General features: G+C 29.2%; 1 protein-coding gene across 1 annotated transcript; it reads right to left on the bottom strand.

Annotated features, from left to right (window-relative positions):
• Positions 1 to 248: 248 nt before the first annotated feature.
• Positions 249 to 27,150, bottom strand: LOC136979172 (G kinase-anchoring protein 1-like). The gene is made up of 10 exons (XM_067275101.1): positions 26,895 to 27,150; positions 12,795 to 12,920; positions 12,631 to 12,708; positions 12,397 to 12,550; positions 1,795 to 1,919; positions 1,589 to 1,690; positions 1,445 to 1,508; positions 1,308 to 1,378; positions 891 to 968; positions 249 to 818 (listed from the first exon to the last, which is right to left on the bottom strand). Exons 1-10 carry the CDS (start codon positions 27,066 to 27,068, stop codon positions 792 to 794), a joined length of 999 nt encoding a protein of 332 aa, XP_067131202.1. The 5' UTR covers positions 27,069 to 27,150; the 3' UTR covers positions 249 to 791.

The following is a 27,150-nucleotide window of genomic DNA, read 5'->3' as shown; positions in this document are numbered from 1 at the left end:
TCGTAAAGTGAGAAATGCCTGTATTGTATTTCTTCAACAAACAAAAACTTAAATTTAAAAATAAAATTGAAAGTATGTCCTTCATAATAATATCACCTTATAAAAATATGTATTTTGTTCTATGAACGTTTATAATTTTAATTCTGGTACGCACTATATTTAAAAAAAATTAATTTTCTGTATCTCTTATGTTAATATGTATTGCAGTGAACTTTTCTATATGATTAATAATAATACTAACCAAAATATAAAAATTTGTGAACACTTTTATTTCACATTTCTCTATATGAGATGTTTAACTAAAGTAAAAGCATATATACATACATATACATGTATATGTATATATATACTATTCATATGTTTTATTGCATATCTAATAGCAAACATAAGCAAAAGTATTGCAAATCAAAAAATTTTACATATGAAAGTTGAGTGTAAAAATAGAAGGAATGCTCCATACAATTACTTATATTCAATTAATGTATAACTTGCAAAAGCAAGAAAAAAATATTGATACTTCAACCAAAAATTTTTTGAAAAAACAGAAAATATATTTATATATATATATTAGTCCCATAATTCAGATGATGTCCCTTTTGTACTTTGCATAATACTTTTGATATAAATTATCTCCTAGGTCAGTTAAATTGAATATATGTTGTTCATTTGCATTTGCATAAGATTACACAATAGGCATTGGTATGAAAGACCTCGCTGATATGAATTCACTCCCTTTTGTAAAAAAATTGGCCAGATGAGAGAGTAATAAAACCATGAAGAATTTGTACATTTTATTGTTTGGTATCCTTCTTTTTATTCTGTGGAAAATAAAAGTTATTCTGTAATTGTTTAAATTTTTCCATCTTTTGTTTTTAAAATATTATCCTTACTTGAAATTTTTTTAATTCTGTTGTTAATGCATGAACTTTTGATCTTTCTTGTTCTAAAGCAGTATGTAGTAGTGAAACCTAGAAAGATAATTAAAAACGGTTAATGTTACCCTAGGTGCCAAGATGGCGGCTCGTCTGATTCCAGCAAGGAAACAGTGGGACGCACGTTCTAACCTAACCTAACCTATTCTAATAATTTGGTTGCTAATAAGTATGGTAATTTATTAGATTAGGTTAGGTTAGGTTAGAACGTGCGTCCCACAGTTTCCTTGCTGGAATCAGAACGAGCCGCCATCTTGGCATCTAGGGTAACATTAACCTTAAAAACAATTGAAAATTTTTTAAAAATTTGAAAAATAAAATTTAAAAAAAATTAAGAATAATTTTAAAAAAATCCCACACATCTTAACGGTTTACCTGTTCAGTTAATTCATCCTTTACTTTAGTTATTTGTTCTACTTTTATAATAATTTCTGCTTTCTCATGCACTATGAAAGAGATAAATAATGTTAGAAAATATTATAATTTATCATAAATAATGTTTTAAAACTTACTTTCTGCTTCAAGCAGCACTTTTAACATTTTTTTATTTCTTTCTTTCACTGCTTTCATTTCTAACTAAATCCAAGAAACATTTTTTAAACCTAAAAAGTAAATTTTTAAATGGAAGAGTCAATATAGTTAACACAGAATATTACCTTCAACCTATCTACCTCTTCTGTTAATTTTGCAATCTCTTGGTCTTTTTTCTCTAGTTCATCTTGATATTGTATATTTCGAACGTGATCATCTCTATAAGCCTTCATTTGCAAATGAGAAAGAAATTAATTAAAATTGTTAATTGATTAAAAGTTGTTTTATGAGATAACAATTTTCTTTCATTAAAATTAAAATTTCCTTTTACTTCTATTCTCTGATAAGCATCCTTTCGATATTCTTTATGAATAATTTCTTCGGCATCTTCCTCAATCTTGTCGAAGAATTTGCTTTCATCTGAATTTGGAGGATTTTTATCTTGGATGGCATTTGCTAATTAATATATAATAAATTTTATTATTATTTATTCAAAAAATAATATTTATATTTTTAGAAGCAAATTATATTCTATATATTGCATATAAATATAAATCTGACCAACAGAAATAAATTTTTATTCTTCATACAGCTTCTTGTTTGGATTTGTTTTAAATTATTATTTCAGCAACCTAATAGTTCTGTTTTCTTCTTTTTTCCAAAATTATCACGACAACTTCTGCATGTTATAACACTCTTTTTTTTATTCTTTTTAAGTATCTTTAACAAAATGCATTTCAGACTCATATTATCCCTCTTCAGTTGTTATACAGTTGTTACATATTAAACTGTACAAAAGAAAAGATACAAATAAATTCCTGATTTTAATAATTCAAACTAAGACATTAAAATATAAACAATAAGATAAACTTACATTTGGTGTACAAACCAGATTATTAAATACACATTGACTTTCAGATCATCAAATACATTATTAAAAACAACAAGACACATCATAAGATAAGCACACATTTAAAATATAAATAAAACACAAAGTGAAGAACTTTTGCCTTACTTTTACAGAATACTTAAACATTATTGTAGGTCCCCTTGCTGGCTAAAAATTGATACAAAGTAGGGTCTAATTGCATACCATCTTGTCCCTAATTCTCTACTAGGAAGAGTATTTAAAGAGCATATCACATCAATTAAAAATAATAATTACACATCAGCAGTAGCCCACCATTGTAATAGCCAAGAATGTGAAATTCAAAAAAATAAATTAAAAATTAAAAGGGTATCTAATACATTTAAAAGGAAAATTGTTGAACATTTTAAAATAAGAAAATTAAATTTAGAAATAAAAATTAATAATAATGATGGTATGCAATTACACCCCTACTTGGTATCAATTTTTAGCCAGAATATTAGCCATATAATAACATAGGTCTTCAAAAAAAATTTTTTTCCAGCTGCATTGGATATTTTTGCTGAATTATATGTTTTAAAGATCAGAGATCCTAAAAATGACTTTCGTAACATCCCATCACATATATGTTTTTTGCAAAATAAAACAAATTTTTGATAAAAACTCTTATTTATGACAATGAACTAAATTTAATATATTTTCTTACAACTAATCAAAACATTGTTTCTGATATTTATACACAATTTTAGGTCTACTCTTTTTTCTTATGAAACCTTTTTTTCTTCTCTTTGATGCTTCTCCAAACTTGTTTCCAATTTACTTCTATGGTTTCTCGATCGAGCATCCAACAGTAGTCAGCTAACATATTGATGGGAGGGGCTGACAGGGGATATGGAGTTTGGAATGTACTCGTATACCACCTAATTGGCTGTCCAGTCGGGAAAACTAGCCCTCTGCATTGAAAGATGGCATTTATAGTGTGATAGGTGGAGAACATATGATTGTATAATCTTGTCTCCTGATAGGATTCCTGACACCAGTTAAATTATTATTTCTAATTGTGGTTTAACTCACAATTTATAAATTTCTATCATTAAAAGGAGGGCTAATAAACTGACGAGTGGGGAGACACACGAGTAAGAGATAGGATGTCTTGTCGTGAACGAAATCAATGACACTTAGTTAACAAAGAAATAACAAAATTTAATAATATAAAAATAAAGAAGTTACAAATAAAATAACTAAATATTCCATCTAACTTAGAGAGTGTTAACAATATAATAATCCCTAATATGGGAGATAAGAGAGAGAGAGTTTACAAATCTAAGTACAGGTATACCTCGAGTTACGTCGTTCCCGATTATACGTCGTTTGTCAAAAAAGTATATAGAAAAATAAAAATCAAAGTTTAAGTCATTTTATTCGACTTTACATCCATCCGCCACAAATATTGAAGTCGTAATATGACTAGAAAAGTGTTGAAATCACATAAAATCATATTAAAATATGTACATTTACAGTAAATGTTAATATAATCATCATAAATCCTAGAGAACGAAACATGAAAACATCTATGTTTCTGTGTTGTCTTATTATTTAGAGGTCTTTAAGTGCTCATTATTGGCGTTTAGTTACGACGTAAGTTGTAGTTTCGACTTACGTTGTAACTACACAAGTAAATTCAACTTACGTTGCCTCTCCTGGAACCAATTACCGACGTAAGACGAGGTATACCTGTATTTTACCTCATTTATAATATGATTGATAACTTTTCTGTATTCTGGGCAGAAGTTCAAACTGATGAAGTATGGCACTACCTGAGTCAAGGTTAGGGTAAACTATTTTCTTTTTATTTTTTGTATTAAATCCTTTAACATCTACCGAACATAAGTAGCAGTCAGTTGTGTGATTTTTCTGTTCACACCATATCATAGGAATGCCAAAATAAAATGAGTTTTTCTTACCCTTAAACCACAAACGAAGATCTTCCTTGTATTTTCTGCACACTTTATGCGGAGCCTATGCTTTGTCTTGATCTCCAAGTTTCAATTTGAAATATGCAAAATAAACTTTCTTCACAAACTCACTTATGTTTCTTTGTTGACTTTTCACAGTGTATTCATCACAAACATAATAGAAGCTGTCGGGAGAAATTACACAACCTCTGCGAGCCATATTCCAGAAATAAAAATACAAGCACAGTAGCGTTTGAATGCTGGATATAAACTGAGTGTGGCATTAGATGGCCAGCAAGATACTGATCTTATTTAGCTTGTTGAAACATTATCTAATCCAACAGCAGGTTGTTTATATTTATTCCTAGTATCCCAACATGTCAAAACATGCTCAACCTCACTAGTAATATTACTCACTATCAACTTTTAACCTGTTTCTACACAATCATGCAACTGTGAGAGTCTGGATTTTTAGAGAAATTATTCTAGAAAATTAATACAAAATCTGTTAAAATTTAAATTAATAACTTGAAATTTTTATCAAAGTTACACATCAAAGATAACAAGATACAAATGTTTCTTGTGCTGACAGTCAGTTCCTAAGAGAGATCTTTATTTCCCATGACTAAAAAGCTGAGTAAAGCCCAAGAGACTCACATCATGACACCTAGTCAGATTATCTTAATTCTTAATCTCTATTGGAGGAGAAAAATTAGTATAAATAGGGGATACGTCTAAACTCAGGGCACTTCGACACTTCAGCATATCTCCTCCATAATGAAAGACTAGTGACATACTTCCTCAGATTGAACTTCCACCCAGAATACAGAAAAGTAGCAATTACATTATAATGAGGTAATATGCTTAAACTTTGTAAACTCTCTCTCTTATCTCCCATATTAGGGATTATTATATTGTTACACTCTCTAAGTTAGATGGAATATTTAGTCATTTTATTTGTAATTTCTTTTACTTTTTATATTATTAAATTTTGTTATTTATTTCCTTGTTAATTAAATGTCGTTTGGTTTCATTTCTAATAAGACATCCTATTGACATACCTATGCACTCCCCACTCGCTAAATTTTAAGCCCTCCTTTTAATAATGGTTTACGCATGTTAGTCCACGATAAATCAACTATCTGGTGTCAGGTCCTGACTGAGACAAGATCTTACAATTTTCTTGTCTCCAACATTAAATAATCGCCATCCTTTGACGAGAGGGCTAGTCCAGCAGACTAAAAGCCAAATAAGTGGTATACGAGTACATTCCAAAACCGATACCCTGGCCCTCACACGACCTTCCTCTTAACGCTGAAACTACTTAATCCACCTCCTCTACCACTACTCTCTTCAACCATTAACATTTTTTATTTATTTACTGCCACCAGCTATAACTGATAGAATTAATATGAGAAGTGTTCGTTTTAAGGCCATTTTTTAATAAAAAAAAAAAGAATACTAAATTTTAAGTTAACTAGAAATTTTACACTAAATACAAACAAAACCTTGAGTGTAACAAAAAAAATTGACATGATTGGAATTTTTTTGGTATTTTTTTTCATTTTTATCAAGTTGAAATCTATAAGAAAATGTATAAAAATCCTATGCAGTTTTTTACTTGCAGGCCTGTGTAATGTTTAAGTACCCTGTAAAAGTAAGGCATAAGTTCTTCATTTGTATTTTGTTGTTTTTAATAATGTATTTGATGATTTGAAAGTCAAATGTGTATTTAATAATCTGGTTTGTACACCAAATGTAAGTTTATCTTATTGTTTATATTTTAATGTCTTAGTTTGTGTTATTAAAATCAGGAATTTATTTGTATCTTTTGCTTTTTACAGTTTAATATGTAACAACAGTATAACAACTGAAGGGACGATGAGAGTCTGAAATGCATTTTGTTAAAAATACTTAAAAAGAAGAAGAAGAAGAAGGAAAAAAAAAGAACTCCTGAAGTACTATAACATACAAAAGTTGTGATAATTTTGGGAAAAATCATCACTATTAGGTTGCTAAAACAATAATAACTTTAAATTACTTTGTTAAATTTATGCTTCTGTTAATTAATATCTAAATGTAGAAGTAAATATAAACTGAAGTAAAATGATATAAAAAACTTTTTAAAAATTAAATATTAAATTTTTTAAGGTAATATGCAATATTTTCAGAAATAGTAAATTCTACACATTAGTCTTAATTATCCAAGGTAATGTGGACAAATAGTACTTCAGTTAATCAAAAACTTATAATAAAGTGTTCAATAATTTATTAAATGAATTAAATTTATGGATGCATTGCTGCATACAATTTTTATGTTAGGGCTACTTATCGAATATAGGACTTAAATTAAAAAAAATACTTTTAATTTTATTTACAACTACATTTATTAAAACAAATGAGAAATGTACAGTACATTACAAATAAAATGGCTTTAAACTTTTCTGAAATTTGTTGTGAGAAAGTAAAATAAATTCTTATTAGGAACACCATGCAACTTAGTCCTATCATGATATAATTGAGGTTGAGCATTGCATTTTTTGTAATTAAAAATTTTTAAATTAGTTTTTTAGTACATATAAATTATCTTTCACTCCATCTAACTCAATCACTGATATGTGTTTTAATGTGTATGTAAGGCCATATGTATGTGTACAGATGTGTGCATGAGAGTGAAAGTGTGTGTGAGATCAGAAGAAAACAGTTGCTGGCCAAAGGCAAAGGCAATCCTTACACTTGTCAGCCATGAGAGGTAATCATTGCACCTGCTAGGCACAGAAGAGGAAATCCTTACATTCACTAATCATCATATTTTGTTTGTTTTTGAAACCCATTTTTGTACATGTTTTCTTGGCCATGTACAATGTTTTCTTTTATTTTTACCCCATTAATTCTCATTAGTCACACTTAATTATGTCAAGGAGCACAAAACTTGTCACTTTAACTCCACTCTATCTTTTAGACTGATAGTTCCCAAACTTATTATGCCCATGGATCCCTTCTCATAGCAACAACCTGACCATGAACCCTCAAGTGAAATAGCTTTACACAACTACCTAATAGCAAAATTACAAATTTAACTTTGATGTCTTGAATGGTGATGTAAAAAAAAAACATTTTGATATTTAAAGGAATATTTATTGAAATTACTAACTAATGCTTGCCCGTTTTTGATAAACTGGTATAATATAGTGAAAATAAAAAAAAATGTATAATTTATTTCTAATTGTGTTATAAATTACACTACAAAAATATAAAATTAATAAGCTTTTTATTTTATCTATTAAATTTTCATAGAAAGACATATTTTTGATAAAAATAAATAAATGATTTATATAGTTTTAGTCATTAAACAGTTTTACTAGTTAGAATTATAAAAAAAAAAGCAAATAATGAAATTGTATAAAATGTGTAAAATGTATAAAATGAAATTGTAATTAAAATATGATTTGAAAAGAAATATTTTAATAGTAGTATATTAATTTATAACATAATTTTAGTAGATGTCATATATGTAAGATTTTGTTTAATTCATTCTTGAAATATTTTTGAAAGTTTGGTATAATCAAAATCGGTTGTATATAACTTTAATAATATTTTGAAATTGTTAAAATTCTATTTTCTGTAGTTTTGTAAAGATTAGTAGTAACTCATCTTTGACTGCGTGACTTATCAATACCCAACTCGTACCACCTTATATAAGCAGCCTTGTTTAATAGAATCTAACTAACGTTTTCGATCGTGTTTAACGACCTTCTTCAGGTTAGAACATCAAAAAAAATCGAACATAAGAACGTTTAGCAATAACGACCGCTCGTTTGGAACGTTTTAAGAAGAACATTTAAATAGGATATCGTGCGCCATCTCTACGTCGATGAGTATTAAATAATACAGTCTCCGCACAGCCCCTACCCTTCCCTCGGTATATGAGATGTTCAGCATGCACCATATTCTTCTGTTAGTATTTTATTTTCAATATCCCCACGAGGCATATATTATTATTATTATTGTTCACTGTCTGTTATCTATCTTTACATTATTCTCTTGTATTGTATTATTTAATACTCATCGACGTAGAGATGGCGCACGATATCCTATTTAAATGTTCTTCTTAAAACGTTCCAAACGAGCGGTCGTTATTGCTAAACGTTCTTATGTTCGATTTTTTTTCGATGTTCTAACCTGAAGAAGGACGTTAAACACGATCGAAAACGTTAGTTAGATTCTATTAAACAAGGCTGCTTATATAAGGTGGTACGAGTTGGGTATTGATTAGTAGTAATATAGGAGGAAACAATTTTGTAATTGGTATTTCTTCCTACTTTGATATACTGGGTTTTAAGGAGGAATCACTTTATATTGACTATAACCTTGTTACATTTTACAGACTGAAGTAGTTCATTATTAAAGTAAATTATATATAGTGTTTTGTTCTTTTAAAAGTGTTTATATCTATTACAGTAGAGTCCCAGTTAAATGCAACCCATTTGTACAATGTACACTGTGGAAGAATACTTTGTTTACAAAGAAAAGAGAATATAATAATAGTACAGTTATTTCACTAATCTTGGCTGAGCAATGTTTGAAGGGATTGTAGAAGTTAATTCAGGTGGACCATTAGCAATGCCTCTTCTATCTGGCTTACAGAACTGTTCATTCTCATAATTTGATCAACCAATTTTGGTTAAACTTTGATATTCTCTATAAATTGTGATGAGGAATCAAAAAATGTAATAAAAACTATGGGTCTATGACTTCGTCTAAGACAACATTTCCCAAAGTGGTTCCTATGAATCCCTGGAGTCCTTGGAGCTGCTGACAGTGTCCATGGCAAATTAAAATTAATTTTGGGTGTGTGGACAATGCCAGGGGTCCGTGAAAGGCTTAATAAAAAGTATAAATTGATTGTGACCCATTTATCATCATTAAATATTGATTTCATGTAGAATACAAGTATAGCAATAAAATACATTGTAATTACTTTTTGCAAGAAATAAATCATACAAAAAATAATAATACAACAAAATTTGCTTACTGTAATCACCGATGATGTTTTTGTCTACTGTCTAATGCTATCAGAATTAGCATGTCCCAAAATATAAATTAAAGCTTATTTGTAAAATTTCAATTTCATATTAAAACATAATGCAGACTTAATTACATTATATTTTATTATTTTTTAGATGCATATGTACTGTACAAAATAACAAAACATTGATGTTATTAGTGAAAAAAGTCTGTAACATGAGTTTGCCTCTCATGATTCATTGCTTTATGCTCAGCAATACTTCAAACGTGGTCAACTACCTCAAAAGAATCTTGTTTTACGAATGATTTAGTTTATAGAAAGCTGCTTAAAAGTTTGAGATACATACAGACAAATTCATAAATTTAATTGGTCAATTATTCAGTAAGTTGTCAAATTACAAATGTTTTTGTTTTAAAATGATTACATTTATAAAATTTTCAAAATCTAAAAATTTAAAAAATAACAATTTTAATTAGATAAATTAAATCTTAGAACAAATTTTACTTTAGGCACAAAATGTCATTAAAATTTTGAATATTTTGTCTTGTAATTGGAATTGTTATTTTATACAATGCATATCTTTAACTTTGTGATAATATTGTACATCTCCTCAAAAATGTGAAAGAAAGCACAAAAATTAGACATGAAATAAAAGTTTCTGAATCTTTAATCTAAATTTAAGTTAATGAAATATGATTGTAAAACTAATTTAACTTATAAAAACACAATGCATTAAGTGAGACAAAAATAAAATTTGAATTACAGAGAATTTGAGTTAAGAAAGTTTGACTTAAAAGTCTACTGTATTTATTTCTGGCATTAAAATTTTAATATTATCTATGTTTTTGTTAAGAGGATTAATTATGTACAATGGCTTACTACTGCAAATATCAGCATAGTTTTAAAAAACATTATTATAATAGACTATTTAGTGTACAAGTCAAAAATTATTACAATATCAATAATTAAAAGTTTAAATAATTTTTTATTGTTAATTTACATAAAACAATTTTACAATTAATTTGTAATTTAGAGAGATTTTAGATTTTTGTTTTTATTTTAAAAAAGAACATAAAAATATCTGATGGTTAATGGACTTAAAATTATGCAAATATAGTAAATTGTGATTATATAATGAATAATACTGTAATATAAACATAGATAATATTGTAATTTTAATATTAAAAAATAAATATAATGAAACGTTAAATTTATGAATATATGTTAATAAAAATACAAATAATACAATAAATAAAACTTTTAAGTTTAAGTAAAAGTTGGTCTGGCATAATTCATTAGAATGCATATACTGTTATGTTAATGTCTTTCATTATGCAACAGCATGCTTCCATTCAATCCAATAATTTATTATAAGAAATAGTTATCATTATTTTAAAAAACTTAAATAAACAAGTTATGTATCAGTTATAAAACTATTCTTAAACAGAGTTTAATAATTTACATATTAATATAACAATTAATTTAAAAATTAAAGTGCTTGTTTAGATCTTATTTATTGCAAACTTACATAAATCACAATAAAATTTCATATAAAGTTTTATGTATAATTACTATCATGTGCTTTTTTAAATATAATTGTATATAAAATTTATAGTAAAAAAACATTAAAAAATACATAAGAATTAAAAAAAATAGTTTAAATATTCACTAAACAGCGTTTAAAAGTTAAACAACAAATTTCAGCAAACAAAATTTAAACCACCTTCTTTTAAACTTGTTTGAAAAAGTTAATTCAGTATTTATGTGTAAAAATTATCTAAATAAGAATTTGCAATGAAAATTATGTTGCATGATCCAAAAAGCAGTAAGGTATACTAAAAACTAATAAAAAAAATAATCAATAGAACCATTATTTAGTAAGATTACAGAGTATATTTTGAAAGGTTAATGTTACCTATGGTTCCAAAATGGCGGCTCGTCTCTGATTCAAGGAAACAGAAGAAAGAAAACAGTAAGGATGCACATTCTAACCTAATCTATTCTAATAATTTGGTTGGTAATAATTACGGTAATTTATTAGACTAGGTTAGGTTAGGTTAGAATGTGCGTCCTCACTGTTTTCTTTCTTCTGTTTCCTTGAATCAGAGACGAGCCGCCATTTTGGAATCATAGGTAACATTAACCTTTTGAAGTAAGTAAGATTTGTGGACTTATGCTTATGATAAATTTCTTTTACCTTTTACGAGATGATAAAAACTATGTCTGAAATAATGAAGAAAAACTAAGAAAATATTACATTAAAAAATTGTTTGAATTTGTTCTAATGCACTTTGTAGTTTCAAAGCTAAGGATGTTCTTTTAAAAGAACAAAAATGTTTCTGATTAAAAATATTTGTTTTGGTTTCTTGAATACAGTATTTTTCTTATTATTTTAAATATGGTATCAAGCACAAATGGTATTTTTGTTAATATTACAAATTTAAATCTTTTATATTTTCTGAAAAATTAAATATTAAAATGTATTATCTATTTTTGAGTAATTATTTCCTTATTCTATCCTAGATAATTACTACTGATCCTAGTTTTGTATCCAATAAATTCTGTGACAATGATATCCTTCACTTTTCTGCAGTCATTATTTTGGAAATTAATGCAACAAAACAAGATCCCTAGTTTTGATTTTATTTAATTTATTTGTCCAGATCACTTTTATAGTAATTCAAATTTCAATCACAGAAGCTAAAGTGTTTTAATGAAACAATTTATTAAATATATTTAATCCAAAATTCTGCATTTGTATATATACATTTTCTACAATCCTTTGATTATAACATTTAAGCTTCATCATACCACAATAGGTAATTACAGATAGATTATATATATCTGGACCAGATCATCTATGAAAAATTCCTGATAATCTAACTCAGATTTGAGTATAGGTCTTGAAAATGAGAGCAAATTCTTTACCACTTCAACCATCCATTAATAAGATTTATTTTGTATTATTTCTTTAATGAATTAGTTTTATAATGACAAGAATCATTATGGGAAATATATACAGCATTTTGTCCTCCAGTTTAGAAAACTAAGGGAAAAAGAAGACAGAACTAACATAATTACCATTTGCTGCACTTGAATTACTTTCACTTGATGAATTTTGAAAGTCCTTCAATGTCATTGTCTTATCTTTCTTTTGATTTGCCTTATTTTTCTTCTTTTGATTTGAACTACTAGATTTACTTGTTTCAGTTTCTTTTTGTACTGAATTATAAAACTAAGAATAAAAAAACTGATGTTAAGTTATTTAAGATTTCCTTTTATAAATACTCTTTTTTAAAAATTTTAATATTTTACATCTTTCTTTTCCTCAAAATCAATTTTACTCAGTAGAATTGCTTGTTGAAGATCTTGTTCATATGCATCAGAAACATACTATTATTACAAAAATTCAAAAATATGATTATATAAAAATAAGAAAAAAAATGCTAAAAGCTAAAATTATTTATAATAAATCATACTTTGGCATCTTGTTTTTTCCATTCTTCCCATTGATTTCCACTTGAAGACTGTGCCTGGTTCTGTTTTGATTGATTTGCTGACTTTGACTTTGGAGTTTTTGTAACACCAAAAGCTAAGTTTTGCAGCTGAAAAAATAAAAAGTAGTTTATATATATTGATTATGTTTAAATGTCAGCCAGATGGTCAAATGATTAGAGTGGCAGCCTACCACTCTGGAGAGCTGGAATCGAATCTAAATGGGTCGAAAAATCCCAGTAATTTTTCAGTGGTCCATCCAGATATGTCAAATCCTGTCCCTCACTACCTGACCACCCCATTTTGAGCCTGGCTAAACCCACACTGGGCTTACTAAGAAAAAAGCCCTCTTAGTGTCCACAGGGCAGACAAACTTAAAAAAAAATTATGTTTAAATAGTGGCAGTGCATTCTGTTTACTAGAATACTTGTAAATAAAATTTTTAAATTATTATATTAATACAAATATAGGAAGTTGGTCACTTAGTATTAAAATTAAAAAGGATAATATTCTATAAATATTTTAAAAATATGTTACAAAATTATTCATACAGTGTAATGTTTAATTTTGGAGATTAATAATAAATGTAATACAATTTTCAGAAACAATGATCAACCAACCAAAAATATATTTAATGAATTACACAGTAGTGTAACAAACAAAAGTACTTGATTATCTATAACATGTCATCAGGAATATAGAATTCAAATATGCATAAGTGTAAAATTTGATTTACAAGAGACTTCTAACATAATTTGAACAATGAGTGTAATTAAAACTTGATTTGAAAAGAAAATTTCTTTTATATAGTTATTTTACAATAATATTTTTAAAAATATATTTCTATTGAAGCTAATGACACCTGTTTTTAAGGACTAAACATAATATGCAATTTGGTAATTACTTAACAAAAAAAAAAAAAAAAATTAAAGAAAAGAAGAAAAATTTGAAATAAGATGTCATTCAATAGACATGCAAATAACTTTTTAAGCAAAGTACAGTGATGGTTTCTATGATTACATCATGGTGCTAGGCAAATAGCACTTGTTGCTAACTATGCCATTATATTGTAATTTCTATCATTTAATTATTACTGCTTTCTTTATATCTGTTATCATCATTTCAATTTATTCCCATCATCATTCTATTTATTTTTTACATATATTCTTTTTCTAATCTATTTTATATATTCAGTCATCATAGAAGAGTCATCTCCTGTTACCTACAGTTTAAAACAAAAACTTTGCTCTCTCTCTCTCTCTCTCTCTCTCATGCTTCACTTCCATCACTTTCCCATTCCATAATGCACAGACTAACATAATTGAAGGAACTCCGTTATATTAGAGTCCACATATCTACTAACCATAAACTCTTAAAGCACATAAATAAATTTCACATTGATGATGGTTGTGTATAAAGCTCTGCATTCTAAACATAAGTTAGAAAACTGATCCTGTTGATAGCAAAAGTAAACATTCATTTGTAAAAAATATCAGATCCTACAATTTTTTGTTTATAGCATAGTTTATATGGATTATTCCAAAAAAAATTATATGTGTTTTGGAAATGTTGAGTCAAATTAGTCTAGAATCGGTTAATTCTATGGAAGAAAACCTTTCAAACAGCCATAGCCCCTAAACTGCACACGTAGTTTTTGTCCTAAAAACATGAAAATTAATTAATCTAGATTTGCAGGTATAGTGTGCCTATTCCAAGCTGTACCAAGCAACATCTGTGTATTTTTGGAGTGAATAACTTATTAATTTTTCTTCAGGTACTATACAGTATTAACATTCTAAACATGAATAAAATCAATAATACAATAATTTAATCTTGCTTCAGCTTTAGCTTTTTGCTCTTTCAATTAATTATACTGTACTTTGAGAGAGACTAATAGGTACAGTACACGATTGATTTAATGGAATATGGCTATGCAACAATGAGTGATCTGTCAAGGGAAATGTCTTCCAGGAAGACCTACGGTAAACTGGCCCCATTTTGAATTTAGATATGTGAAGAAAACCTGTAAAACCCTACTTGCTAGCTTGTTTGTGAGGACCAAACCTCACAAACAAGAAGGTAGAGTGGTACAGAGTATAATATACATGTTTATATAATATATCACAAGGAATTGGATAAATTCCTATACTTTGTCATGTATATTATACTCTGTATCTTGGACACCATTCTATCTTGAGCCCACCAGTGGCCGAGTGAATACAACCACTGAACACTGGTTTTGTCCTGGATTTGTGCCTCGCCAATGAGCAGGCCATGTAGAATTTTCTGGGATTTCTTCACATTTGTAACATCTAAATAGGAGCCATTTTCCTACAGAAAGTCCTATTTTTGGCAAATTCCATCATAAGAAATTTACAAATATAAATTATGTTTTGGCTTATGAAAAAATAAGACATTTTTGCTTATAGCATTAAGCACTTTATTTTATCACTAATGCTTGTTCTGTCTCTCATTTTTATTCATCTATTCTGGAATTTTATTCTTTTCATTTAAAAGAATATTTAAGAATGGATTTTTCCAATCTATCTTGTTGCAAGTTGTAATGTACCTTTATTACATATCATAATTAATTCATTAATCTTATATGATTTAATTTAAAATTTATTTTGTATAGTAGTACTTTCCATATATTCACAGGACTTATATTATACTGGAAAATATGGATGCAGATATTTAGTCTTACATATCAAAAATAATGTTCTTTATTTAGTTCATCTGTAATTTCTTATTTTTAATTATATTTTGTATACCTGTTCTTATTTGCTCTCTCTCTTCTTCTAAAAACTTCCATAATAAGTGTTCTGTAAAGACTGCAATATCTTCAGTTTTCAATATTTCCGGTCCATTATAGTCTAATCATTGATTTAATTAAATCAAGGATCAAGGATTGATATATTAAATCAAGTCCGTTAATACAGTCAAACCTGTTTTTATGCGCTCTTTTTATGTGCGATTTTTATTTGTGCGATTTTTTTAATGCGAATTTTTAATTTATGCGGTTTTTTATTTGTGCGGTATAGTTGGCGACTAGTTTCGTGCGATTCGTCATGTCTCACGTTGACTTATTATAGCTAAATAAACTTATTATAGCATAAATGCACTTATTATAGTAATATTATTGCATGAATATGCAAAAAATGAAATAATTTACTTTTTAAGTCAACAAAACACCACCTGGACAAAAATATGTAAAACAGACGATAGACCAGATGATGCAGTCAAGTGCTGACATCTGTTGTCAATAAATTCTATTTCGTACGGTTTTGAGTTATTTTCTATGTGAGACTTTTTTTATGCGGTCCCTGTTGACCGCATAAAAAAAATATTTTTTAATTGTGTTGTGAAAACTATTTTTTACAGCCATTCGTGAAGTTTCGTGCGATTTTTTTTAATGCGTCTTTTTTAATGCGGTCCCTATCCCCCGCATAAAAACAGGTTTGACTGTATATGAAAAGTACTACTATACAAAATTACGTTAAAGAAAGGACATAAAGGCATAATAATTAATCTTACATGATTATTCTATAGCTTTGTACTGTTTTCATGGCATTTATTTACAATGTCAATAAAGTGAAAAATTAAAAAAGAAAACCAACCTGTATTATTTTAATTAATTCACATGTGTTAAAATGATACAGGTTGGTTTCCTTTTGCAATTTTAAGTTTAAAGTAAAATTGGATGTTAAATGTAAGTTTACAATATTGTAGGTATCAATATTTATATAAAAAAGGAATCCATTTATGACCAAAATGCATTCCACTAGTGAAGTTGGTTTTTAAAGATATGATCTCAATTATTTTGATGCTCGAACAGTTTTCAGTTATATAATATTTATCAAACTGTAAATAAACAAAGCCAAACAATTGCAGAATTAGATCGGGCTATATTACTGCTACTAGGGTTTCTCTAATGGGATTCCAGCTGTTTTTTTAACCCAGGAAATATCCTGGGATATTCTTTTCATCCAGAGAAATCCTGCAATTTTCTTAAAAGTTTACTTTTTTCTTATTTTGTGTTAAGGTTGAAGTAATTTTACAAATAGAAAGTATAAATAACTCATAAACTATCAGAATACATTTATACATATTAATTTTAAGCCAGCATATTTGTTTTTTAAATTTTTGCTTGTTATGGTATGTCACAGATTGTTAATAATCAATATGTAGCCTATTTGTGGCAAGACTCTGAAAATTCTTTACTTGTCAGAACCTGTAATATCCTGAATAATTGCACCGATGCTGTCTTAATTTTTAATCTTGCCCAGTAGCTTCAATAAGATCATTAAGCCAGGTTGTGCAAATTGGACAAGAATACAAACGAGTATGGTGTATGCAAGTATGAAGTCTTTCTTCATAAACCTGATGATTAAAGCCAAATGAACTGCTGGATTATCAGGCTATAAGCTTGATGCTGCTATTAAAGCAGCCGAGGTAGACAAATCAAAAATAGTAGAGAGCAAAGGAGTACTGCAACGCATCTCGAAAACAAACTCAAAATCTTTGAGACTGCAAGTGAAAAAATACATCATCTGTCTTCTCTTAAATGCATTAAAGATGATTCCACCCACATCAATTGAATAGGAAAGGGCATTCTTGGTAGCAAGACTTTTCATTACTAAACTAAGAACTAGATTAAGTTTATTTGTTTTATTAAGAAATGGCAACAGAACACTTTGGCGATCTGTTAGGGAGATGCCTTCCGGGAGGTCTTTTTAAGGGTAACTGGCCCCTATTCAAGCATGGAGAAAACCCAGAAAACTCCACACGGTCAGCCTGTCCTGGCAAGGCACAAACCCATGACCAAACTCCCAGTGTTAAGGAAATGGAACCATTCGGCCACTGATGGGCCAACTAGATTGAGTGATCGGAGTATTGATCATCTTTGCTTTTTAAAATCTTATTATAAAAATTTATGTAATATTTTGCATTGTGTTTTATTTTTTGTAATATTTTGCATTATGTATTATGTTTTATTTAAAAAATAAAAATTACCTTCTAAGTTAGAAGTTTGATCTAAGTTCATTTATTTCTTTAAATTTTCAACTCAATTGAAAGGAATTTTTTTGTTGTAAGCAGTTTCCAACAAACTTTAATAAATTTTTTCTATTTGTAAAAATTTCTACGTAGTTCAAAGGTATTTTTAATACATATTTTATAATAATATTATTTTGGAGGTTGCAGAATGTATTAAATTACTTTAAAAAATGAAAAATAATTATATCATTTGATTTTCAGATTTATTTTATATCTTAAAAATAATTAATTATATCCTGGAAAACAGTTCACTTTTTTCAGCCGAAATCCCAGGTCAAACAAAAGACTGGGAAATGAGAAACTCTAACTGCTACTATAACCTAATCTAATCGAGCAATCATTTGGCTTTAATATAATTATTATGCTAAATGATGTTTATATTTGTAAATAAACAAACGTTAAAAATTTCTCATGCTCTGTTAGCATATAGCAATATTATGCATTAGAATAAATACATGACTACATTTCAGCTATTAAATAAAACAAATATCAGATTTGGCCATTATAAGTACACAAACTTGTTAATTTGCTTCAATTTTGCAGAGACACAGTAATACATTTTATGTATCAACATCCTGAATCCTGATATATTGATAATAATAAGCCAAACGATTACCGTAATTAATTGGGCTATTATTATGCTCTAGTACCAAATTACGTAGTTTCTAATTATTAATTATAGCATAATAGTAGCTGGGCAAATTATGGCATTTGCTTGGCTTAGTAGTAATTCATTTTTCCTAAGAAACACAAATTTATACACAGATTTCTCATATCAAAATTACGTTTCTTAAGAAACAACTCTAAATAAGAAACGGAGTCAAATGTATCAATTAACTTATCACACCAATCCCACAGCCAAGAATAAATCATTGGGAGACTTGAGGAACAAACTGAAAAAATTATGACTGATGTTTTTCTTTTTTTCCGCAAGTACTAATCCTACTAGCTAAAGTTTAAGTGTAAAAATAAATAAATAACAGTAGATTAAGTTTATGTATGTGATAAAAGCAAAATCATATATTATAGATATTGCATATGGGCAATGCTGACTAAGGTAAGGAGACTTAAACATCTCATACCACTCACAGCTACAGGTCTATATCATTATTATCTATTCTGTCAATTTAATACACTTCATTTCTTATGGATAATTTAAACAATTTGATATTCCACAGGTGTAAAGATGATGTAGAAATACAGAACATAAAAGCAAATTAAAAAGCCTGTATTTTTTCTTGATAAAGGAAAAGGTATTTAATCTATAAATGAGAAAAACAACAGTGGAATAAATACTTTTGTGTTTTATGTTAATAAAACAAAATTTTCATTGTGTCTATTAAATTACAAGCATAACATGCCAAATGTAAACTTACAGTATAATAGCAATACTATTAGCATGCAATTAAGAAAATATATGAAAAATTTATTGACAATTAAATATCACATTAAAATACAGTGATACCTAGGGTTTTCGTTGACAATCCATCCAAAAACAATCGGCAAAATCCGAAACTGACAAAAACCGAGGCAACATTTCCATATGAATAAACATAAATCCAATTAATTCATTGTACACAATTCAAAATACATACCAAAAACACATTTTATAGAGAATAAATATAGTGTTTAGTACTAAAAACAATAAGAAATTAAAGAATTAAAAGTTATTGGCTTCTTAGTAACATATCATACAAAGAGTAGTTGTTGATATAGGTTTTATTTGAGGAAATGCATTTCCTTCAATAAAACCCACTGCTCCTTGTATATGTTACTGAGAAGAAACCAATAGCTTTTAATTCTTTAAAATCCACAACAAAACCAGTAATGGAACATTGAATTAAATAAGAAATGAATATAAAAGACTAATGTAAAGATAAATGAACATTTAACATGATATTTAACATGACATTCGAAAAGCTGCTGGCTGTGGAAACTTTCTTTGGTCCCAGGATAGAGCTAAAAGGAAAGGAAACGGACTGTCCATAAATTATGTAAGGTATTTTGGGGTGGATGGGGGTCAAGGATTTCTTACGATTTCTTACTCAGGGGTAAGGGGGTAACAGATCTTGTCTTATGTAATACAGTAGAGCATCGTTTATCTGAATCAATTGAGGACTGGGGTTGTTCGGATAACCGATTATGTACGAAAAAATATATTAACCTATCAGATGTTGAATTTTTCTCTGTTGCATGTCACTTCGTGTTGAATTTTTGTCGATTTTAAGCCTAACAAAAATTTTTATAATAATAATTGAGACTATTGTATCATTAAAAATTATTTCTTTATTTTGTACAAACAAAATAAATATATTGAAAAATATAAAAACAAAAAAATTATACTTTAGAAGTTAATCTAGTATCAAAAACATTCCATTCAGCACAACACAGTCCGACTGGAAAGCTTTTGGATAATCGACGTTTCGGTTAACCGGCTTTCGGATAAATGACGGCCTACTGTATTCTCATTTTTATTTTTTGATCTTGTTGAGTGGTGGAGTTTTGAATTTGGCTTCAATTTGGTGGTTTCTATTAAGAATGCCCATTGTACTAACACCATCTCAAGTGATGTGTTAGAATAACACTAGCAGACTCACACTCTACCATGGGAGAAAGGCCATGTGGTGGTGAGAAACCACCACATGGTTTCTCACTCTCTCTCTCTTTTTTTTTATTAGAATAAGTGCACCACTCCTATGGGTGTATAACACTAAGAATACATAAACCAAAATTCATGATACAAAGTAAACATAAAATTAGTATTCGGCTTTTAGTGAAAACTAAAATGTAAAACTATAAATTAAAAATTATGGATAGTCTTTTCTTCCATATTTTTTGAACATAATTGTAAAAAACATCAAACAGTAATTTCTGAACAAGCTTAATGAGCGAACATGGCCACCTAAAACTAAGCATAAAGATTTCTAATTTCAGAATAAGTCTATCTTGATCATAAATCGGACAATGATAGATCATATGGTCGACGGTGTCTAGGTTTTCTGTAGTGCAAAAGCAAGAGGCAGTTTCTGCCCAGTTATACATCACCAGGTAGCTTCTAAAATTACCATGCTCAGTAAGTAGTTGAGCAGTAGCAAACATTAAATCTCTAAGTGGTGATGAGAACCTGCATTCAACACTAGAAAAATAAAGTTTTGTTATTCTACCAGATTTACTGCTCAACCATTGTTGATTCCACTTTTGCATGTCATGAATATAATTTTTAAGGCTGCTACGTGAGAGAGAGGGATGTGAGTGTAGTCCAAATCAGTTTCCTTTGCAGCTGACTTAGCCTCAAAGTCGGCTTTTTCATTTCCTAGTATGTCAATATGGCCAGGAACAAATACAAAAGTTATCTTATTAACAAGATTTTTAATATGGTGCTGGATATATGTGATTTTATTGCTATTGCAATTGGGATTTAATAGAGCTATTAGGACAGACTGAGAATCACTGTAAATGTTGATAGACAGAGGTTTGTTTGATAGTGAAGTGGCCCAACTGAACAGCTTGGTAGACAGCATCTTCTTCAGCTTGATACATTGAGGTATTTGGGGGTATCTGTACCTTCTAATATATTTTGGACAAAATATGTCAGTTTGGAGGAAGATACAGATACCTGAGCTGACATGAAGATGCATCTGAGTAGATATTAATGTCTGTATGGTTATCCATGGAGGAAGCAGATGATACCAAATGTACCCTGGGGATAACCTTGTTTACAGGGTGATGATAGTAGGGTAATTGCAATGTGGTAGCATATGAACAGCTGTAGATAGGAGTAGAGCCCATTGTTGAGCCTTTGATGTTTGTAGTTCTGATGTAGTAGTTTAGAACCTTTTCTACAATACATAGTGGCAAAGGAAGGTGCTCTGCTATTATCAGAGAGGCATTAGTACTAGGATTTGGGAAGTCTCGACATTCTCAAAGTCCCGGGACACGAGACAACCCACGATCAAAATCCTGGGACAACCCAAGACTTCGCAGAATAAAATTAGAATAGAGTTCATTTTTGGCAAGATGTATCAATAAAAAAGCAATTTTAGTAAAAATCAACATTTATTGAACATAAAATCAAATCCCAACATTTATAACGTTAATTAAAGTCTAAACAATTCGTATGTTTAATTCTTATAATCATACATTCATTTTTTGAGAGTAAAATCTTATAATTATAAAACCAACTTAGTAGTCATACTAATCATTAATAATCATCACCTAGTCTGCATTCATTAGTCATATAAATAATGTAATAAACTATCAATTAGACTTCTTCCCTGATTTAATAAAATAGGCATTTAAAAAAATCAGAGCATTTACAGCTTTGTCTGACAATCTGTTTCTGATTTTTGTAATAATGCCAGACAAGGAGAACACTCTCGTTTTCAACAGATGTCAGTTTTATTGTTTTTAAGCATTATAAATTAGTTTCAAACTTTCAGTATGTTTTCCGGTTGCTTCAAATAACTGATACACCTTTTTTAATGTTGCTCTTGATCTTTTTGCAATAATTTCGGATACATTTTCTTCGATTTTTTGATTGATTGCCATTTGACTTTGAAACGACTCATAGGGTTCGTTATGTACTGTAGAGCAACTGGTATTGGGTTCGGCATCCATTATTTCCAAATCTGGCATTTGGATACGAGGGATATTTTCAAAAAGTCTGCAATACAGATCTTCCGCAAAAGCAATAAGTGCAGTTTTATTTAAATTCGAAGTAAAAAAAATCTGTATTTTGTGACTGACGCGACACAGCACTTCACCTCATAAAGTGAAATTGATGACTGACTGACTGAGCTGATAGTGCTGATACAGGCAGTCACAAATGTCACGATCTCATAAACAAACGTCACGAAATAACAGTATGGCAGCGAACATATTTATTGTGTACTCATTCAGTAAGTTACGTAGGAGAATCAAATAATTACTTGTTAAGCTAACAGATGGCGCTCTCAATGACAGAGCGCAGGAAGCTAATAAACTTTATTATGACCTTTTAAAAATAAAATTATTACAATTCAACTTCGACAAGCATGTCTTAAGTCTTGACCCGAAAGTCCCGGGACCCAAGACAATTAAATTTAGGAAAAGTCCTGGGACTTCGAGACATGAGACTCCCGGGACCCAAACCCTAATTAGTGCAAACAGTTCTGCAGCACTTTGAAATTCTGATGGCAGTCTTTGAAGAGAGAGTAATTTACTTGCTACTGAATTTTTACTAGTTACATGACCCCGACTACAGGCCGCACAAAGTAGCATTGGTTGTATTGCCCCATTATATAGAGTTTTACAAGCTTTATGATTTCGTCCCCAGGTGCATTTAGCACATTTTAGCAGCATGTACTGTAGTTTATTTTCTTGGCCTTAGCCAAGATGTAATCAATATGGCAATAGAATGTGGTTTCTCTCTATTCTCTCTTCTTTAATTTTTGTATGACGTTTCTGTTTACACATGCACTAGTTAGTCAATCTGTCAAAGTTTTCTGTGTCTTTTTGTGAAAATTAAAATTAATATAAAAATGAATATTATGACGTTGATTAATGATAAAAATAATAAAAAGATTCATGTATTGACACAAAAACCTTTATAATTCAGCCTTTTAATTCAAATTTCTAAATGTTTTCGGCCATTACGAAAGGTTTTTGTGTCGCTACTTGAATAGTAATTAAGTGCAGTTAAAGAAAAAAATAAAAAGTTTGTTAATAATTAAAAACTAAAGTTCTTAAAATAAATTGTTATTGTTCATTTTAATTCATTAAATTTTTATATTTTTAAATCTGTTCATATAAAGTCTTTTATAAATAATAGTACATATTAATTAACTAAGTAATAATTACATACAGTGGATCCCCCGATATAATGTGCACGTCGAACGGGAAACAACACTCGCATTATACCGAGCGGTGTGGTGGCGACACAATAAATTTACTCAGAACGATTTGAGCTATATACTGAAACATCCCATCAACTACATACATATTATGTATTTTAATAAAAAAACCAATTTATTTATTAAGTGTTTTATTAAAATTCACATAACATAGTTATACATCTTAATAAGTACATACTGTATATGTATTATTTTATTTACGTACATAAGGTATGCTTGAAAATACAGTACTGTATGTAAAAACAAACACTATCTATAACTTGACTAAAATCTATGTATTCGATATCATTTCAATTACAAAACATCACTTAAAAAAGTGAGTAATTTTTGTTTGTTTGCTTTTTTTTTATAACTTCTGTATCATTTTCCTTTTGAAAGATGCTAATTGAAACAATCTGACACTGTTAATATTTTCTTGTGATTTAGCCCATTTTATAACAGTTTCCATGGCTGTTATTGCTTCCTTGGTTGTTGGTGATATATCAGCTACCAACTGGCACTTTCTTCATCATCATCTGTTTCTTCTTGACAATCTTTGTCACCACAAATGGATTTGATAATCATTTCATCAGTCATATTCTGACAAATATCTTCTCTAGTGTCCACATCTAACCAATCAGTCAAAGAATCATCAGTTATTTCTGTCTCATTCAATATTTCCTGGATACGAGAAATTTCAGCCTCAGTGAAGATATTATCTGAAGCTGAATCTGAATGTGTTGTAGTTTGATCAAGATCAACTTGATTATTAGATTCATTTAATTTTTTCCAACAGTTTCTAATTGTCTCTGACGTGATTGGCTGCCAGGAAGTCCAATACTGTAGGACATGATTTTAAGATCCTTTTTTTTTTAAAAATGTGTTGATGTCAATGTCTGATGCTAATAATGACTTCATCATTTCTCTTCGGTAAATTGTTTTGAAAGCACTAATAATGCCTTGATCTAAGGGTTGTATAAGAGCAGTAGTATTTTTTGGAAGATACATTACTTTTATTTTACCATCGTCAGACACAAGATTATCAGCCAGTGGATGAAATGGGCAATTATCTAAGAGAAGCAAAGCTTTTAGATCTAGACTCAATCATCTCAGAAATTTTCGCACAGAGAGAACAAAGGATTTGTGAAACCAGTCATGAAATATGTTAGAAGTCATCCAAGAGTTTATGCTGTTTTTATAAACAACTGGCAGAGATTTTATATTGATTGACTTGAAACATTGTGGGTTTTGACTTTAATCTATAATGAGTGGCATCAACTTGTGATTACCAGCTTTATTTACACAAAATAAAGCTGTTATCCTTTCCTTGCTTAGTTTTAATCTTGCCTTTTGTGGGTTACTTTTTAAATCTAAGGTTTTACTTGGCAACATTCTGTAATATAATGCAGTCTCATCACAGTTATAAACTGGTGCATCAGTATACCCTTCTTTCTTAATAGAAATTGTGAACTGTTTGGAAAATTCTGCAGTGCCTTCAATATCACTAGACTTTGCTTCACCAGAAATGGAAATTTGGAAGATGCCATGTCGTTTTTGCCAATGCCACAACCAACCGTCAGAAGCCTTAAAATCTCCTTCTGCTTTTAAGCTTACATGGAATTTTTCAGCCTGCAACATTAAAGCAGTTCCAGATATGGGAATACTTTCACTTCTTTTTTGCACAAACCATGCATAGAGGCAATTGTCAACATTTTGATTTTTTCCAAGTCTTGTCTTTTTTCGAGTAAGCCCATAGCATCTTGGTCAAGGTACAACAAATGATTTCAGTTTTGTCTCCTCTAACATCCAACCCCTTACAGTTCCTTCAGGTATGCCATATTCTCTTCTTATGTTTGCTTTCGAAACTCCACTCTTTACTTTAGCAATATTGTCAAGCTCACACTAACTTTTCTTTTACTCATCATACATACAATAATTAAACACTATTCAAAATACATGCAGGAACTCAATACATACACAATTACTCAATACGCAGTAAAAATAAAATGCACTACTTGCTAACACCGCATGGACTTGTATAAACGTGTTTGAGCTTATCGTGTCGCAAACATTGCCCGTGCTATAACCAAGTGCGTGGTATAGCGAGCAGCGCCATAATGAAGGTCCACTGTATATTGGACCTAAGGTTTTTAGGGTTCCATAAAAAATATTATTTTGTTAAAATCTTTCTATAAAATCATGCCTAAATATTATGTAATATAGGGAAGAGGTGGGGGATCAAAGAAAATATTATGGTTTCTTACACAGGGATGGAGCGGAGGTCTAGAATGGCCGAAATCGCCCTTACATAATTTATGGACAGCTCCAAAGCAACGGAATTGTTTGGTTAGACATGCAGAATAATGCTAACATGAGAAACGCCACACTGAGCAGGAAAATGCGTGGGTTGTCCTTTGTTTTTGCAAAATTAGCAGCAAGGTCAGGTGGGCACACCAACAAAAACGAGACAAATTTTTTGTGGAAAAAATCAACAAAAACCAAAACTGACGAAAACCATGGTATTACTGTATTTCCTTTTAGAGACAAAAAATTTTGCTAGAAAATATTTACAGAATAACAGGCAAGAAAAATGCAAACAACATTTTCATCTCCCTTATCTGTCAACGGTATTCACGCCTAGTAAATACTAATAAGTGTAAAAATTATTGAATCAGATCATTTTTAGAATAATCACGCTGTCATTTTTAAAGAAATCTATAAAACACAAACCTAAGTTTTTATGTAAATAAATCAAAAAACAAGACAAGAAACTCAATCCAAAAATGATAAGAAAAGGCATCTATCCATATTCTATGTATCAATTGCATTCTATTTGAAAATCCCTAACATTTGGTATTTGTATTTTTGAATTCAAATTGTATTTTACTGAATTTCTATACATATTATTGAATGACAAGTTCAATCAAGAAGTTTTCCATCTTTGAAAACTACTGTATAAAAAAGATAATACAATATTAACATTAAAAATTAGTAAGAGGTAATGTATTTTTCTTGAATAATGTATTCTTCAGTGGGATTAAATCAAATTTCTACATTGTAATGTGTTTAAAAGAATTGACATATGTTCACTTAAAATCATCATGATGATATCCAAATATATTATAAAAGAAAAGAGAATAAAAAGTTTTAAAATATTACCTCAGAATCTTGACTATTCTTCTTTTTCTTCTTCTTTGTTTTAGACTCATTAGATTGTTTACATTCCTGTGGATTCGCGACGTTTCTACTTTTTTCCAATTTGGGTGCTGTCGTTGTGGGCTCTTCGTCTTCTAACTTTAATACAGCAAAACGAGAAGCACAAGCGACTGACATCTTGTTTCTTAGAAAATTATGAAAAGAAACCAAAATTCACAAGTCTAGCACTCGAATCTCCTTACGGTTCGAACGTCAACAA

This window comes from Centruroides vittatus, unplaced genomic scaffold (assembly GCF_030686945.1).
Source record: "Centruroides vittatus isolate TY-2023 unplaced genomic scaffold, ASM3068694v2 contig_595, whole genome shotgun sequence".
In the NCBI taxonomy this organism is placed as follows: Eukaryota; Metazoa; Arthropoda; class Arachnida; order Scorpiones; family Buthidae; genus Centruroides; species Centruroides vittatus.
This window is presented reverse-complemented; position numbering and strand designations above follow the sequence as displayed.